The 15,659-nt window shown below is 39.5% G+C and overlaps 1 protein-coding gene across 14 annotated transcripts in view; it reads left to right on the top strand.

Moving 5' to 3' along the window:
* Positions 1-15,659, top strand: part of ANKRD31 (ankyrin repeat domain 31) — a 52,723-nt gene that overhangs the window by 10,533 nt on the left and 26,531 nt on the right. For 7 of the 14 annotated variants that reach the window (XR_014556280.1, XM_083703079.1, XM_083703090.1 and 4 more), the window contains exons 3-9: positions 443-486; positions 2,381-2,941; positions 7,242-7,507; positions 7,804-7,934; positions 11,627-11,809; positions 13,388-13,530; positions 15,411-15,555. Coding sequence is in view for 13 of the 14 variants with exons in the window: in XM_083703079.1 (XP_083559205.1) it covers positions 443-486; positions 2,381-2,941; positions 7,242-7,507; positions 7,804-7,934; positions 11,627-11,809; positions 13,388-13,530; positions 15,411-15,555 (1,473 nt within the window). In the remaining variant the exon portion in view is untranslated. Of the gene's footprint in view, positions 1-442; positions 487-2,380; positions 2,942-5,313; positions 5,618-7,241; positions 7,508-7,803; positions 7,935-11,626; positions 11,810-13,387; positions 13,531-15,410; positions 15,556-15,659 lie in introns of those variants that run through there. The other 7 variants (XM_083703083.1, XM_083703086.1, XM_083703087.1 and 4 more) reach the window with 6 other exon arrangements.

The raw sequence follows: 15,659 nt of genomic DNA, 5'->3' as shown, positions 1-15,659 counted from the left end.
AAATGTAGAGGCACATAAATTGTGCCTGTAAAGGGCAAACTAGACACATTTTTTTGGTTATGTAAATAGCAGCCACAGGCAAGCTTGAGCAGTCTTGGGGCCATAGAGAGTCCATAGTCCTGATGACAGTTACCTCTCTGAAGCTGCTATTTGTATTTCAAGGGATGCTCCCACTGGTGCAAGGGGAAGCTTCTGGATACAAGTTCTGCTTGTTAAGTTACAGATTAATTTTAGATGACACACTAGGTATAAAGTCAATAGAAGCTTTATTGTGAAGGGAGATCCTCATAGGTGGTCAGAAGCTCTTTTTCCTTCAGTTCCAGGATGGATAAATTTGGTATTTACTGTTTCCCCTCAAAGACCATACTATGTTTTAAAGGATGTTCAAAGTGATATGCATTGAAAATAAAGTTTAAAATTCACCTATTTGCTGTTGTTTTAGGTTTAGATTCTGAAGTGGCTGGATTTCTGGAAACAGACAGAAATGTAGGTCTGTTAGTGTCCCCCTCCCCCCCAATTGTAACTATATAATCTCTGTTTTTCAATTAATTTATGCCTCATGGAATTCCCCCTTCCCCCGTGAAAGCCTATGAACATGTTTTCTCCAGATATTTATTACATAAACAAACAAACAAACAAACAAACAAACAAATAACTGTAATCTTAACAAAGATGTCATTTCAAACATTCACTCTGAGCTTGAGCTTGAGCTTGCTGTTTTTATGCAAATTAACCAGCATGCCCATAGGATGTGTATAATGATACAGTGCAGAAGTTATTGTGATACAAATTATTACACCATACAAGATTGTGAAAGAATGTAACAGGTCAGACTTGCCAACAGAGTATGCTGAGTATTGAAAATGCACTTTTGTAATTTTCCTGCAGTAGCTCCATTGGTCCTATTATGAGCACTGAACTAGATGTGATATTAATTGCATGAATGAAATTAACACACACAATTTATCTTATGTAACTAGCAGCCTTGGAACCTTGGGGAAGGGAAGTTTAACTTTTTCTTCTCCCTGCCGTGGTCCTGACCAAAATAGCTTCTTTGAAGCTGCCATTTGCATTTCAAGAGTAACTATTTTTGTTGGGACCATGGAAGAGAGAGAATTTTTTTTTTAAACTTTGTGTGCTTGTGACACCCCATCATTTACTCATACACAGAAGACACCAATCAGTGCATGGCAATAGCTAAACAATTTTGTGATTTCACTCTATCCAGGATACACACAAAAGATAACAGGGTAGCCACAAAGACAACATGCCACCCTCCCAAGTGAAGACCTCCATAGCATAGTGAACAGGAAGGTGGCATCCCTAGTAACCATGTACTCCAAGTTTCTCCACAGAAAGGGTTTTGATTCCCTTGACATCCATATCATTTTGATCATTCCCTGTCATCTTATCCATCCACAGTTCCCATGTCCACTTATTTGATTTCCTGTGTCTTGCTAGCATTATGCCAGCAGATTTCACTCCATTCAGCCCCCTCTCTGCTGCTTGACCTGTCATAATATCAGCAGCACATTGGAGAAAGCAAGAAGATTATTGGAGTCCGCCATATTGCCTGTGCTGATGCTCTAGTAGTAGACCTCCAATTGTACTAAAGAAAACAGTTTTTCTTCAGCTTTTTTTACAGTGGGTTATATATGTTTTCTGGGTGGGTTCCCAGGCTAATAACAGGACCAGGCTTTAAATTTATTATTTGGTATTGTGTTGTGGTACTTTATGCTGTGGAGCACTTTGATATTTTATGTAATTGGGCATATAGAAATATTTTTATCAATCAATTTATTTTTTGCATTTATACTTTCCCATTAACTCACTCCTTTGGGGAGTTTTCAACGTTATGAAAAATAGAAAATACAAGACAGAGAAAATTAAAATAAAACCCAATTTTTAAGCAATACAAATCAACCCACAAAGCCATCTAAAGGCCAGAGAATATACATAGCTTCAGCAGTACAACTGCATCAAATGCCTTCATGTCATAAGAAAAAATATAACAATGAATGAATGATACTGAGAAAAACATTTAAATGTAAAAGACTAATAACGAGTAAAAGTTGGCTGTAAGCTCCCTGGAAGCAGACTGAGGGATCATAAGAAACCATTAAAGTTTTTAGCAAAGTGTAGCAGGGTAAACCCTTTTTCTTTAAGTATCTTAAAACTATTATGTAAATATGCAGTCTAGAAAATTGTGCACTTTTGTCTCAGATTAAAAGAAATATAATAGAACTGGGGAAGGTAAAAAACAGCTATTTAAAGCAGCTATTTTAAAAAGAGCTATGAAGAGGAAGCAGCATTTTCTTTGAAGAAAGCTTTGCAAATGTGTGCTTTTGAGTGTTAAATTAGCATATGTTTTTATCATTAGCTTCCAGAGACTTTAAATGTTGAAGTGTCTCCAGAAATAAGCCTTCTTTCTGGTATGGATGCAATAGAGGATTCAGTTCCACAAGATACAGAGATGTCAGAGGTTTTTCAAATTGTCAGTAAGGAAGATATGACAGAAAACCATCCATTTTTTGAAACAGTGCAATCAAGTATAAGTGTAGATGAAACAATGGCCGTGGAATTTGAAGATTTGATGGAACCACTTGATGATTCTGAGACCCTCAAAATGCTTGACATATTGGAAAATCAGGATGGTGCTATTTCTATGGCTAAGTCTGTAAATAAGGAGAGCAATGCCCTGCCTGTAGAGCTTCTCACAGCACTGAACTCCTTGTCAGAATCTGCAGCAGCATCTGTCTGTCAGCCAGAAGGCAAGAGAAATTGGTTCATCATCGCAGACAAACAACCGACACCAGACCAAACAGATGGTGATTGCACACAAATCACAGATATAAATGTAAAATCTCTGCTTCATATAAAACACCTTGAAGAAACAGAAGCTTTAATGGTGACCACATTGCCATATCCTTCAGAGGAACAAGTATGTATACTTTAAAGTTGAAAGGTTGGTTTACAATTTATATTCACATTAATGTTTATTGAAATGTTAACTTGCTGTTTATATTCACAAAACCATCTTATACCCCAAATAAGCCTGTTGTTTGTGTATAATATTCCTAGGTAAGTGGTGTATGTTTTTATTACCTTTCCTCTCATTAAAGTTGCATACTGCCGTTGTTAGGATAAGCAACCTCGCTTCTTCCCTGCTGTCTTGTACAACAGTGATACCTGCATTGTAAAGCCCTCTTATTATAAGTTTACAGTTTGCTCAACCAGCCTTCGCTTTCTGTTTCTCCCTCTGCAATCCACTGTACCCCTGACAACCCTCTCCCTGGTGTGTGTGCATGTGTGTGTGTGTGTGTGCATGCTCCTGAACAGTGAACAGCAATGGGGTATGGGGCTGCAGTGGGAAGGAAGAATAATCCCAAATCAGATGGAAGAATGTTATTTAAGTGAGAGCTTTGCTGACACAAGAGTCCTCTGGTTTTCAGGTGATTCCCTCTCTCACTGCAGCTTCATATGACATGGTCCACACTTGTACAGTACATGGAGCTGCAGGAAGGAAGCAGAAGAGCAGCTGCCTTCCATTATTATTTTTAATTATTATTTATTAAATTTATATATTGCCATTCATCTGAAGATCTTTTCTTAGCATCCGTCTCTATTGAGAGACAACAGTGCGCCTCTAGGGATGAGGTCAAACTGCTGGAGAATCACAGCACCTGCTGTGGTTGAAGACTGGTAACCAGAACATTTAGCACCAGCTAAATGGAGTTGCAGGAAGCTGGCATACAAGACACGGTTCAACCATTTTACTTCATTCCAAATTTGTCTAGGGTTTACTCCTTAGCCTTTTATTTCCCTAAGATGCCCCACAAAGCAGCGGGTATCTGAGAATGGCTTATACCATTGGTCCATATAGCTCAGTATTGTCTACACTGATCGGCAGCATTGCTCCAGTGTTTCAGAATGAGGGTCTTCCAGCTCTACTTGGAAATGCTAGATATTGAACCTGGGACTTTTTGCATTTAAAACAAAGACATTGTAGTCCCTCTTACCAAATGAAGCGCCCTTCAGACCCATTTCCTCCCCAGAAGCTACTACAAGGAAGTCCCCACCCACCTCAAGTGCAACTGAAGGTTCTTTGGTGACCAGGACATTTCGTCTTTCTTGATAATTTGCCTTTGCATGTTTGTTTCTGGTATGTATGTGTGTATGAAGAAATGTAGGTTGTGCATCGTCACTAAACAAATCCATAGATTGATTACATTTCCTCTGTATATCAGTACCGACAACTTCCCATTTACATGCATTCAAGGCATATGTGACCATTCCTGTTGCACAAAAAGGCATAAAAACAGTGTAACAATCTGATGAGCCTTTGCAAATGTAATCCCATAAGCCCTTGTGCAAACTGTGGCGAGTTGGAGTTTAAGCAAGGTGATTTGGAGGGTGTTTGCTGGCTTTTTCAATGGTGTTCACGCAATTTCACTTAAACGTGTGGTGCCTCGGAACACAACCCCCGTGTAAATGGGGAGCTGTCTTTATATCAAAACACCAATTTCCAACCCCTCTCTTTTGAAAGAGTGTAAAAATATTTTTAAGGGTCTACTGAAACAGTAATTGAGGGAATAGGAATAGAGAACACCATTGCTCATTGGTTTGAAAACATGCCCCCTTGTGTATATAGTCAGCATGGCTTCTGCGTTAAATGATATTATTGTGTGATAAAAGGTAAATGGACCCCTGACCATTAGATTCAGTCGTGACCGACTCTGGGGTTGCGGCGCTCATCTCGCTTTACTGGCTGAGGAAGCCGGCATACAGCTTCCAGGTCATGTGGCTAGCATGACAAAGCCGCTTCTGGTGAACCAGAGCAGCGCTCGGAAACGCCGTTTACCTTCCCGCTGGAGTGGTACCCATTTATCTACTTGCACTTTGACATGCTTTCAAACTGCTAGGTTGGCAGGAGCTGGGACCGAGCAACAGAAGCTCACCCCGTCGCTGGGATTCGAACCGCCGACCTTCTGTTCGGCAAGTCCTAGGCTCTGTGGTTTAACCCACAGCGTCCCTTGTTTGTACAATTGCAAACTGCTGTGTACACTGTGAAAAAAAATAACCCTTGTGTGTTTCATAGGGTGTGTGTATACACAGCCCCAGAACAGACAGATGAAACTACTTTTTCACACCGCACATAGTTGAACTATGAAACTTGCTTCTGCAAGAGGCAGTGATGGCCACCCACTTGTGTGGATTAGGCATTTTTTTATGGAGGGTAAGACTATCAGTGACTACTACGCATGATAGCTGTGTTTTGCCCCCTCTGTCATAGACACTATCCCCCTGAAGAGCTGTTGCTGGGAATCACAAGTGGAGAGAGTGCTGTTGCATCCAGGTCCTGGTTGTGGGATTTCCATAGGCCACTCTGAGAGCAGGATGCTGGGCTAGATGGGCCTTTGTTCAGATCCAGCAGAGCTCTTCTTACATGGTTACACTCAATGGAACAGCAATTACGTAGACTATAGGTATCAACAAGGAAAGAAGCATCAGAGATTTTCTCCCCTTGGTTGCTTCAGGGAATGAGGAAGATAAGTAGCAGCAGAACACTCAGATTTCTGGAACTTACATCATTTACAAATGCGAAGTCTGATAACTGGTTTGTGCTAATTTTCATTGCATAGTTCTGTTAAAGAATTCTAAAACAAGCTTAACTTGTTGATTTATGTTGCTTGAATTGGACAAGGTTGGTGGCATGACATTCAGTAGGATATATCAGCAAACACTGGCCTAGGAGGAGGATGCAACGTTGCACAACATTTCCAGTTAGTAATAATTGATAATCAATTTTAACAGCCAGAACTGCTAGGCTTATGCCATAGGAGGAGTGCTTGCATCTAAGGCAGGCCCTTTAGATGTTGTTTGACTCTGATCATCACTAACCACTGCCCATGCTAGCTGGGACTAATTGATGTTGGAATCCATCAACCTCTGGAGGGGTACAGGTTCCCCATTGTTTCATTAGCATGCTCTTTTAAGTGACTGTAGCTCAACTGCATCTGTAGTTCTAAGGTGCCATAGCACCATTTGGTCATACTAGAAGATAACTCACAAACAGTAAAATGCAGTGGCTCACCTTCTAACTGGAGTTAATAGTCAGAGCTATGTTGGACCTGTTTTAAAAGATTTTCACTGGCTACCAGCTTTGTTCCTGTCCACCCTTCGTCACCAGTATGGATTACCTTTGCAGAGAGTGGGACAAGGGGAGTACGACTTTTTCATCTCTCATTGACATATGATACCATCAACCATGAAATCGTCCTGGTCCAGCTCCAGGATATGGGAATTGGGGGCACTGTTTTGCAGTCATTCCAAACTTATCTTCAGGACTGAATCCAGAAAGTAGCATTGAGAGTGTGCCCTTTGACCCCCTGGCAGCTACATTATGGGGTATCCACATTAACTGCAATCAACATTAATGCCTAAGAGATTCTTACCTTCAAAAGATTCAACAGGAAAGCTGTTGTCAAATCTTGCAGATGTAGTCACAGTGCTAGAAACCCCTTATAGATAATAGTATCATTCTTACGCACGTTAAATAGTTATGTGAATAAAAAATAACTGAAAATTGCTACACCTTCTTCACAGTTTTAAAAGTTATTGTTCATAACATCTGTTTTTTGCATTAAATAATCATCTGCACTGAAGCTATATGCATACAGAGAAGTAGAAGATTATAAAATATTTTACCTTCTAAAGTAATTGGGTATGTGAAGGAAATGCAATGTCATATTCTCCCCCCCCCCCCAAAGCCCCATCCAGCTCAAGGAAGAAACACAGGGTTGTGTAACTAGAAAAAGCACCATTCTTCACATACATTGTATAGCTCAGTTATCTCTTTTCTTGTGAAGGAAATGACATCTAACCTTTGTCAGAAAAATATAGGGGTTATGGTAAAAGGCTGTCTCATTAGAATTTGACTAAACCTATGCTGCTTGTCCTGGAAGTTCTCTAAATTTGACAGTGATTTCATTGTTAATACTTTTAAAACAGAAGTTTAAATACATGTAGCTGTACCCAGGGTTGCCATATTTCAGTGTAAAGCACCTGGGTTTTCCTGGACATTTTTCTGATTTACAAAAATTCAACCCTGACACTATTTCCGACGGATGAATCCCAGATATGTCCTGGAAATCTCGGATATATGGCAGCCCTAAGATGTACCAATATGTTTTACTGTTCTACTAATAATTTTGATCTCTTTTATAATTGTTATTTCACAGATTGGCTTTAGTCAGAATATGCATAAATTAGTCCATTCAGACCACCAGAATATTTCCTCTCGTGACATACCAGTTGAAAAAGGAGATTCCATTTTAAAGGATAGCAGTTCATGTGAACAAACTATGCAGGTTGCTTCATGTACATTAAAGAATTCAGCACAAAAAAGGAAGGAACTTACTCTAAATGATACTGATCCTACTCCCAGTTGTCAGTTTCTAGAAGGGATGCATCAGAATATACACAGTTTTGAGGCTCAAACAAGAGAGTAAGCTAATGGTTTTCATTATGATATAAATTTTTTACAGTGGTTAATGGGAAAGCTTATATTAAATATAACATTTTTACCACTTTGAGATATTTTATATAATGTGTTATGAAAATGGAAATAATAAATAAGTATATCCTGAGGAGGTTAAAAAAAAAGTTTCCATGTGAAGTTTGAGTGAGATTAAATATACAGTTTTCCTTATCCTTTTCAAGAAAAATGTTTTAAAATATATATGGACATCATGCAGAGTATAGAGAAATGCATTTGGTAATTAAAAATGTTTTGTTTGTCAGCAGATCTGACACTAAAGATAAGGAAGATGACTGTTCACAGATGGGAACTGTATTATGCCACTTCTTGACTACAGATACAAATACTAAAGTTGAGCAAGTGAGGAAAAGTCAGAGGATTGCCAAGAAAAGAAGTAAGCGGTGTTTTTTTTAATCTTCTGTAGCCTGAAGGACATATGCTTCCCCCCTGCTAAATATGTCACTGTGGCAAAGTGTCCCAGGTCATGTTACCATTTCTGGGCATTAACAGAAGCTCTGCGTCCATTGCTATCAATTCTCTGTCTTGTACTGGGTTGGAAGAAACGATTGCAACCGAACGTGGAATTTAATTAGAGCAAGGGACACCTTCATTTTCTAGGTCTAAGCAAGGAGGCTTCACTAGCATTTCCCCTTACTGTACTCAAATCTAAAGGCCAAAGTACATGCAGTTTATGTTCTGCATCAAGCATATGTCTAGTTCGGCCCTCAGTGCTAAGCTCATGATCCTCAATATTACCTCAGGTTTGGGGCAGGGGATAAAATTTGATTCACTTAAAGGTGAACCTACCTCATTTGTGCTTTTTAAAACAATATGCGATCAAAAAAGCCTTCTTTTGAAATTCACATTTCTCTTAATTTTGCAGTGTTGTTCTCCAGTTTATGTGTGCGATAATGCTCATACTAGGGTAAAGTGTACATAAAAAGGCATATATTGGTGTTAGTAATGTACAAAAATGAATTGCAAAACTGTGCATATTAAGAAAAATTCACACTTAAATGTGAATGAATTTCAATGAGGACATTAGAAATTTTGTTTTGCAAACTGATGCGGAAATGTGGAGAAAAGAACTTAAGGCTAAAAAAATGAGAAACTGAAAGAAACCAAAATTGCTTGATTTGTCCATCCCTATGCCAGATTCAATTTCACCACATCATCCTTATTGAATAGAAAGCTTTTAGGGCTTGGGCATGCAGTTTGCTTCTTGGCCATTAGAGCCAGTTCCTATTAGTTTTAGAATACATTTTTTAATTGGAGCTGCATTTGAAATCCATAATCACTTGGTTGGGCATGAAGTATTCATAATGAGGGGGGAAAACATGTGTGTCTGTATGAGTAGGTGCTGTGGGGAACTTTGTTGGTTGGGAATTTTCCACTGTATCCATTTATATCACACACACACATTGTAAAATATTTAAAGTTGCATATTTACCATGTAGGATACACATACATACTAAAACAGCCTTATGAGTCTGTTTTGCAAATACTACTACTGTCTTGGTTTGTACAATAAATCTGCAAGCATCAGGAAGCTGTAATTACAAGTTAAAAGCACAATCCATTGATACATGACTTCTTGTTATCCAGCAGAGGGAAATGGTTATAGTACTTAGTAACTTTGGTTTGGCAATTGAAAGTTTTGCTTTAATTACCGTACAGTGGTACCTTGGGTTACATACGCTTAAGGTTACATACGCTTCAGGTTACAGACTCCGCTAACCCAGAAATAGTGCTTCAGGTTAAGAACTTTGCTTCAGGATGAGAACAGAAATCATGCTTTGGCGGCACAGGGGCAGCAGGAGGCCCCATTAGCTAAAGTGGTGTCTCAGGTTAAGAACAGTTTCAGGTTAAGAACGGACCTCCAGAACAAATTAAGTACTTAACCCGAGGTACCACTGTACATGTATTTATTTAGTACGTATGTGCATGTGCCATCTTGTATTTTTTTTAATGTGTGGGGCAGCTTATAAATAAAATAAATGTATTTGCTAAAATAAATAAGCTAAATTTGTTGCCTGCTGTTCATGATACCCTTTCAAATGTTTGAAACATTGAGTTTAATATGCATATTTTGTTAAATATGGAACTGTGTTATTTGATATTAAATACACGAATAACATTAGTTGATGAGTTAACTTTTGTATTTTGAATAAATTATTATTTATTTATTAAATTTCTGTACTGCTCTTCATCTGAAGATCACAGGGCAGTTTGCAAAATAAAACCACAAAAATGCATATTGTAATAATAAACCGTAACAATAACCCCAATAGGTAAATGTCTTCCTTCCTTCAACTTTTTTTCAAGAAAATAAAATGGGTTTGTTTACTGTTCCTTTCCATTCAGAATGTTATTAACAATTCAGTTCTAGGCATGTCTACTCAAAATTGAGCCCCAATGAGAGGTAAGGTTTTGCACTGTATTTTTTTTTTAATTGGAAATTGTATTTTTATCATTTATGTGTAAGCCACCTTGAGTGAATTTTACTCATAACCAGAAACACTTTAAATAATATTTATAAGAAAAATACTCCTTGGGTAAGTGAGCATAAGATAATCATTTTTATTCCTTTATTTATTACTCCTACTATACCACAAAGGTCTCAAGGGAATTTACATTTATGTAAATTACAGCATGTCTCCATTGTCTGGTGTAGGCTATTTTTTGCAGCCATAACACTGTATGCAGTTTGTTCACAATCCCTCTTAAGATATTTTGTCTATGGCATTAGGGACACGTGATTCAGCTCTGTTACAACTTCAGATGTATTTCTGTAATTAATGATACATTAGACCAGAGCTTTCCAAACTTTTCATGTTGGTGACACTCTTTTTAGACATGCATCATTTTGCGACACAGCAACGTATTTTTCAGTCCACAAGACACACTTTTTTTCCTCCTAAAAAGTAAGGGGAAATGCCTGTGCATCTTATGGAGTGAATGCGTGGTCCCTGGAGCTGAATTGCCCAGGGGCAAAAAGCAGATCGTGCTTTTTTTTTTTTTTAAGAAAGAGGGAAGGGGGTTTGAAACAAAGCTGCTGAGCAGCTGATCAGCAAGCAATCAGGAGGGGAGATAAGGGACTCTAGAGATAAAGGAGGCTGCCTGGGAGGGGGGAGGTAAAAGCACATGGAGCCTCAGGATTTTTGCATTGGGTCACCCCAAATTCTCCATCAGACCACATAGCATGTCCATGGCTTCGTCATGCATCCATTGTTTCGTAGGGCCACAATGGCACAAAAACGTGGTTAAAAAGCATGGATTGACATGGATTCTCAAGATTAGAATAAACGGACATAAATCGGACATCAGGAATCACAAGACAGAGAAACCAGTAGGAGAACACTTCAATCTCCCAGGACATTCTATACAAGATCTCAAAGTAGCTGTTTTACTACAAAGGAATTTCAGAAATAGACTGGAAAGAGAAGCTGCTGAATTGCAACTTATCACCAAACTTAAAACCATGGAGACACCTGGTCTGAACAAAGACCTTGGATTCTTATCTCATTATACATGACAAAGCCATTTTTCACCTTCTCACCCCTTGCTTTTTCCTGTAAGACCTATTGCAGTCGTTAAGAGTCGTCAACAGGCTCATCACAGCTATCTGCCAATCCCCATTCCCACCACCCTTCTGAGTAATACCCCTCCCCACCTTCTCACTATATAGAAGGGTCTGGAAACTTCTATTTCAGTGTATCTGAAGAAGTGTGCATGCACACGAAAGCTCATACCAAGAACTAACTTAGTTGGTCTTTAAGGTGCTACTGGAAGGATTTTTTTTTTGCTTTGACTATGGCAGACCAACACGGCTACCTATCAGTTTTACTAGCAAACTAGAGGTTAAACAAACCCCTTTCCAGCCCTAGGAGGAGTGCAGTAAGAATTTGCATGGCACATCTACGCCCTGCAGCCAACACACTAACATGTCACAACCTACAGTTTGGAAAGCTCTGCATTAAACCATGATTGACAGGAACAAACTAATACGATTAGATTAGACAACAATAAGCAACCTGTAATATTTTTTTGCTAACTGCATCCTTTTGTTTTGTGTATATTTCTCAGGGAGGCAAGCCATTTGGAACAGTTCCTCTAACTCCTCGATTAACTACATTTCACTATCCAAAATCAATAGAAGAGACAGATTTGGTCAGACATTATTGCACAGAGCTGCTGTGGAAGATGACCTAAATGGTTTACGTGCAATGATAAAAGCTGGTGGAAATGTAAATACTCAGGATTGTGCAGGTGAGCAGAATCTCCAATGTTAATTTCATCCAATGATGAAATAATAATGTGTAATAATAAACTTGAGCAAGGCACAACTTAATGCTAAGCATGTTTACTTATCATGTGTTCTGTGATATGCTAGTTTTACAGTATAAGTAAGTGCTTAGGGCTGGGCCTGTAATTTATGTTAACTACCATTTTGTGAAATGGTAGTTAACACAAATCATCTCCTGCTCATTCGAGGAGAAAAGGGGGAAACTCTGGTGAAATATACTCAGAGTCGCAAAGTGATTTCATGCTCTTTATTCAGCTCATAGTGGTGAGGAGGAATGAATGAAAGTCCCCTCAAAGTATCTGCTTTATATACATTATTTACACAATGGGCTGCACATGATTGGCTAATTCCGGGATTCTACTGTAGGCCAATCAGGTTGTGGATTCACTTCTATCTGGAGCATGATTGGGTGGTTCCTGCTAACCAATCATACTGCTGCATTGTTCTAGGACCAATCAGACTGCTGCATTCTGAATCCTATTGTTTTAGGACCAATCAGACTGCTGCCTTTTGGAGCCTATTGTTCTAGGACCAATCAGACTGCTGCAGTTTGGATCCTATTCAACTCAGTACATAACACCTGGGAAATTGAAACCAAACATAACTGTGCATGAGTTCTGGTTAGTGCATGAAGGGGTTCAGATCAGAGAGCTGTGTTCCTAGACTCAACTAGGTCATGCCCCCACCTCCGATGAGGAAGGAAATGAAGCTTCTTCTCTTTCCTTTCCTCACCCTCTTTGTGCCATGTACCAAACCAGGAAGGACATGTCTGAGCTTGCTGCAATCTCAGATCTCATATTTGAAACTATAGTCTGTATTGTGTACCCAAGTGTATTCTACCTGTGTTCACCTAGCTGCTGCTTGGATCAGCACATGAATTATACCTTTGGATTTTGTAAGTAAAACCTTTTAAACTTACTTAACAGTATGTGGTCTGTTCATTTTCTCATTACTTTCCTGATGGGCATGTGGAAATATGCCTTCAGCAGCTCCTGCCTATCCTTCAACCTCCGGAATTTGAAGGAGAAATGTGGGAGGGGGTGTCTGAATGCTAGGATGTTTACAAAGCACTGTTCGAAAGCACCATGGTTTGCTCTGAAGTCCTAATAATCAGGGCTTTAAAGGGAAGCATCACCTGATATCACTATGAGATCAGGTCATTGACGGTGGGCGGCCCCAGCCACCTGTCAGCTTCAGTCTGTCCGCAGTTGGGGAGATAAAGATTTGGCCCTCTGGCCAGAAAACTTCCTTCACTTTATTTGCACAGACCTTTTGGTCTGTGCTTGAATGTCTCTCACAGAATTAACTGTCTGTTGGCACCTTTAGCCACCGTAGCAGTTCTAAGATATACAATACGTTGCTAGTGTTCCATTCTTCCCCTTTCCACTACCTAAATCCTCAAAAACCAGTCGTAGTCTCCAGGAGGGGAATGTTTTCTGGCCAGAGGGAAATGTAAGTCATTAGAAAATAATCCTATAAAATATATGGCCTAAATTCTAAGAAAGGAACACAAAAAATAAGTATTTTTTTTTATGCCACAGGTTGGACTCCACTGCATGACGCCAGTCTGGCTGGATTTTGGTGGACAACAAATGAGCTTTTAAAAGCAGGAGCTGATGTTAACTGTAAAGGAAGTGAAAAAATAACACCATTACATGATGCAGTTAAAGGTGGTCACTATAAGGTAATGCTTCTATATTTGAAAATACGTTGCAATTTATCTTCTACAAAAAGCCACAAGGAAAGCCATTGTTTTTCCTTCTTAAAGGCACAGATGCTATTGTTTTGGGGTGCTGCTGCAGTGGAAGCTGCCTACCATGAAAAACCATGTGACAAGGACCAGGAGGCAGAGATTAAAATAGGGAAAACAAAGATTTAGAGGCCTGGTCTGGTCCATTTGTTTTTATATATGTATTGGTTTGTCTGCAAAAAAAAATAGAGGGTAGCCCATCCCCAAATAATTTCTGGGTATGGAAAGTAGTTATAAAGAAGCTTTGTTATCTCCTGTTTTGAGCTCTTGTCTTGCACCATCTAGTGGAAAAAAGAAAGAAATAACTGTTTGTCTTGATTTTTCAAATGCTTGAGAAGGTCCAAGTGTTCTCGTATGCAATAAAACTTCTGCAAGATTTGCCATCATTTCTGTCTGAAGATCTGTTTAGCTGTGGAGAGTCCTTATCTGTCTAAAGCTGTTCCCAAGTACTGGGAGTCTTTAGTTCGCTTCATTATATTTAAGAAATGCCCTTTCCTTTCCTTTCCTTTCCTTTCCTATCCTATTCTGTCACGATTGGCATTCCTTCCTTCTTTGCGTGTATTTTGCTAATTTTATTATAATTAACTGTGCTGTACTTAGAAGATTGGGGGGTTATTTATTTTAGACATTCAGTAAGACATCTGTGGAATGTAAACATAAACTAAATTGATCCTGTTTGTCTCTTCTAAAAGAGCTTACATATTCCATTAGTCTTCTGAGGTGGTATTCAACTGAGTTTCACCCAGAGTAAACCCACTGAAATTACTTGACCTAACTTAGTCATATTCATTAATTTCAGTGGGTGTCCTCTGAGTAAAACTCGGAATACCACCTCTACCATATTTTACAAAAGTTGTGTGAGTTTATTTATGACAGTGTTGTAACCGCTCCTTTTTTTGTTTTTGCTGACAGTGGCAACAATGTTTAAATTTGATTTTAGGGATCTAACAAGTCAGAATGCTGCACAAGCTTAGTGGTGTTCAGAGCCATGGAATGTTGAGAAAGTCAGTCTTCAGGGACAACCCCCTCCCAAGTACATAGTAGTAATAAAGTGCTCAGGCCCCAAAACCAACTCCTTTCACATTATAAGTGCAGTGCAGGAAGGTTTCATGAAGATGAAACAAAAACCTGTGTGTTTTTTGCTGAAACTTCCTCCTTTCTTCATCACGTTTAATAAGTACTCTTGTTCCAGGCTGTCTGAGCCCCAAACAGAACCATTTCCGTTAGGGGCTGAGGATGAGCTGCAACATTTTGTTGCAGGGTCCTACTTGCTCATATTATATCTGTAACTACATATAAAATTAGGGATGCGGGTGGCGTTGTGGGTAAAACCTCAGTGCCTAGGACTAGCTGATCGCAAGGTCAGTGGTTCGAATCCCCGCGGTGGGGTGAGCTCCCGTCGTTCGGTCCCAGCTCCTGCCCACCTAGCAGTTTGAAAGCCCGTCAAAGTGCAAGTAGATAAATAGGTACAGTACCGCTTTATAGCGGGAAGGTAAACGGCGTTTCCGTGTGCTGCGCTGGTGCAGGCTCGCCAGAGCAGCTTCGTCACACTGGCCACATGACCCGGATGTATCTTCAGACGGCGCCAGCTCACGGCCTCTTGAGCGAGATGAGCGCGCAACCCTAGAGTCGGACACGACTGGCCCATACGGGCAGGGGTACCTTTACCTTTTTACATATAAAATTGCAATGAGCAGCAGCGACTTTGACTTTTAGTTGCTGTGGAACAACACCTGTGGCTGTTCTGTATGATGAGTGAGATACGGAAAGAGTGAAAGCGTTAGGAACAAATGTTGAAGCGTCTTTACCTCTAGGTGGCAGAGTTACTACTTTGGTATGGAGCTGATCCACTGTTCAAAAATGAGAGAGGGAAGAGTGCTTTAGAAGAAGCAACTGACATGCGTATGAGGAAACTACTTGCAAGTTTTATAGCTAAATCTAGAAGGAGGTCAGCATCAGGTAAGAAAGAGCTATATTTAGATTGACACTCATTCACAAAGGAACTACAAGAAATGTTTTTACTCCAAATTTGAGATTTGTTCTGTATGCAGATAGGACTTTGT

Source organism: Podarcis gaigeae (assembly GCF_964106915.1).
Source record: "Podarcis gaigeae genome assembly, chromosome: 11".
NCBI lineage: Eukaryota > Metazoa > Chordata > Lepidosauria > Squamata > Lacertidae > Podarcis > Podarcis gaigeae.
The sequence above is the reverse complement of the archived record's forward strand: the minus strand, read 5'-3'. Positions and strand labels throughout refer to the sequence as shown.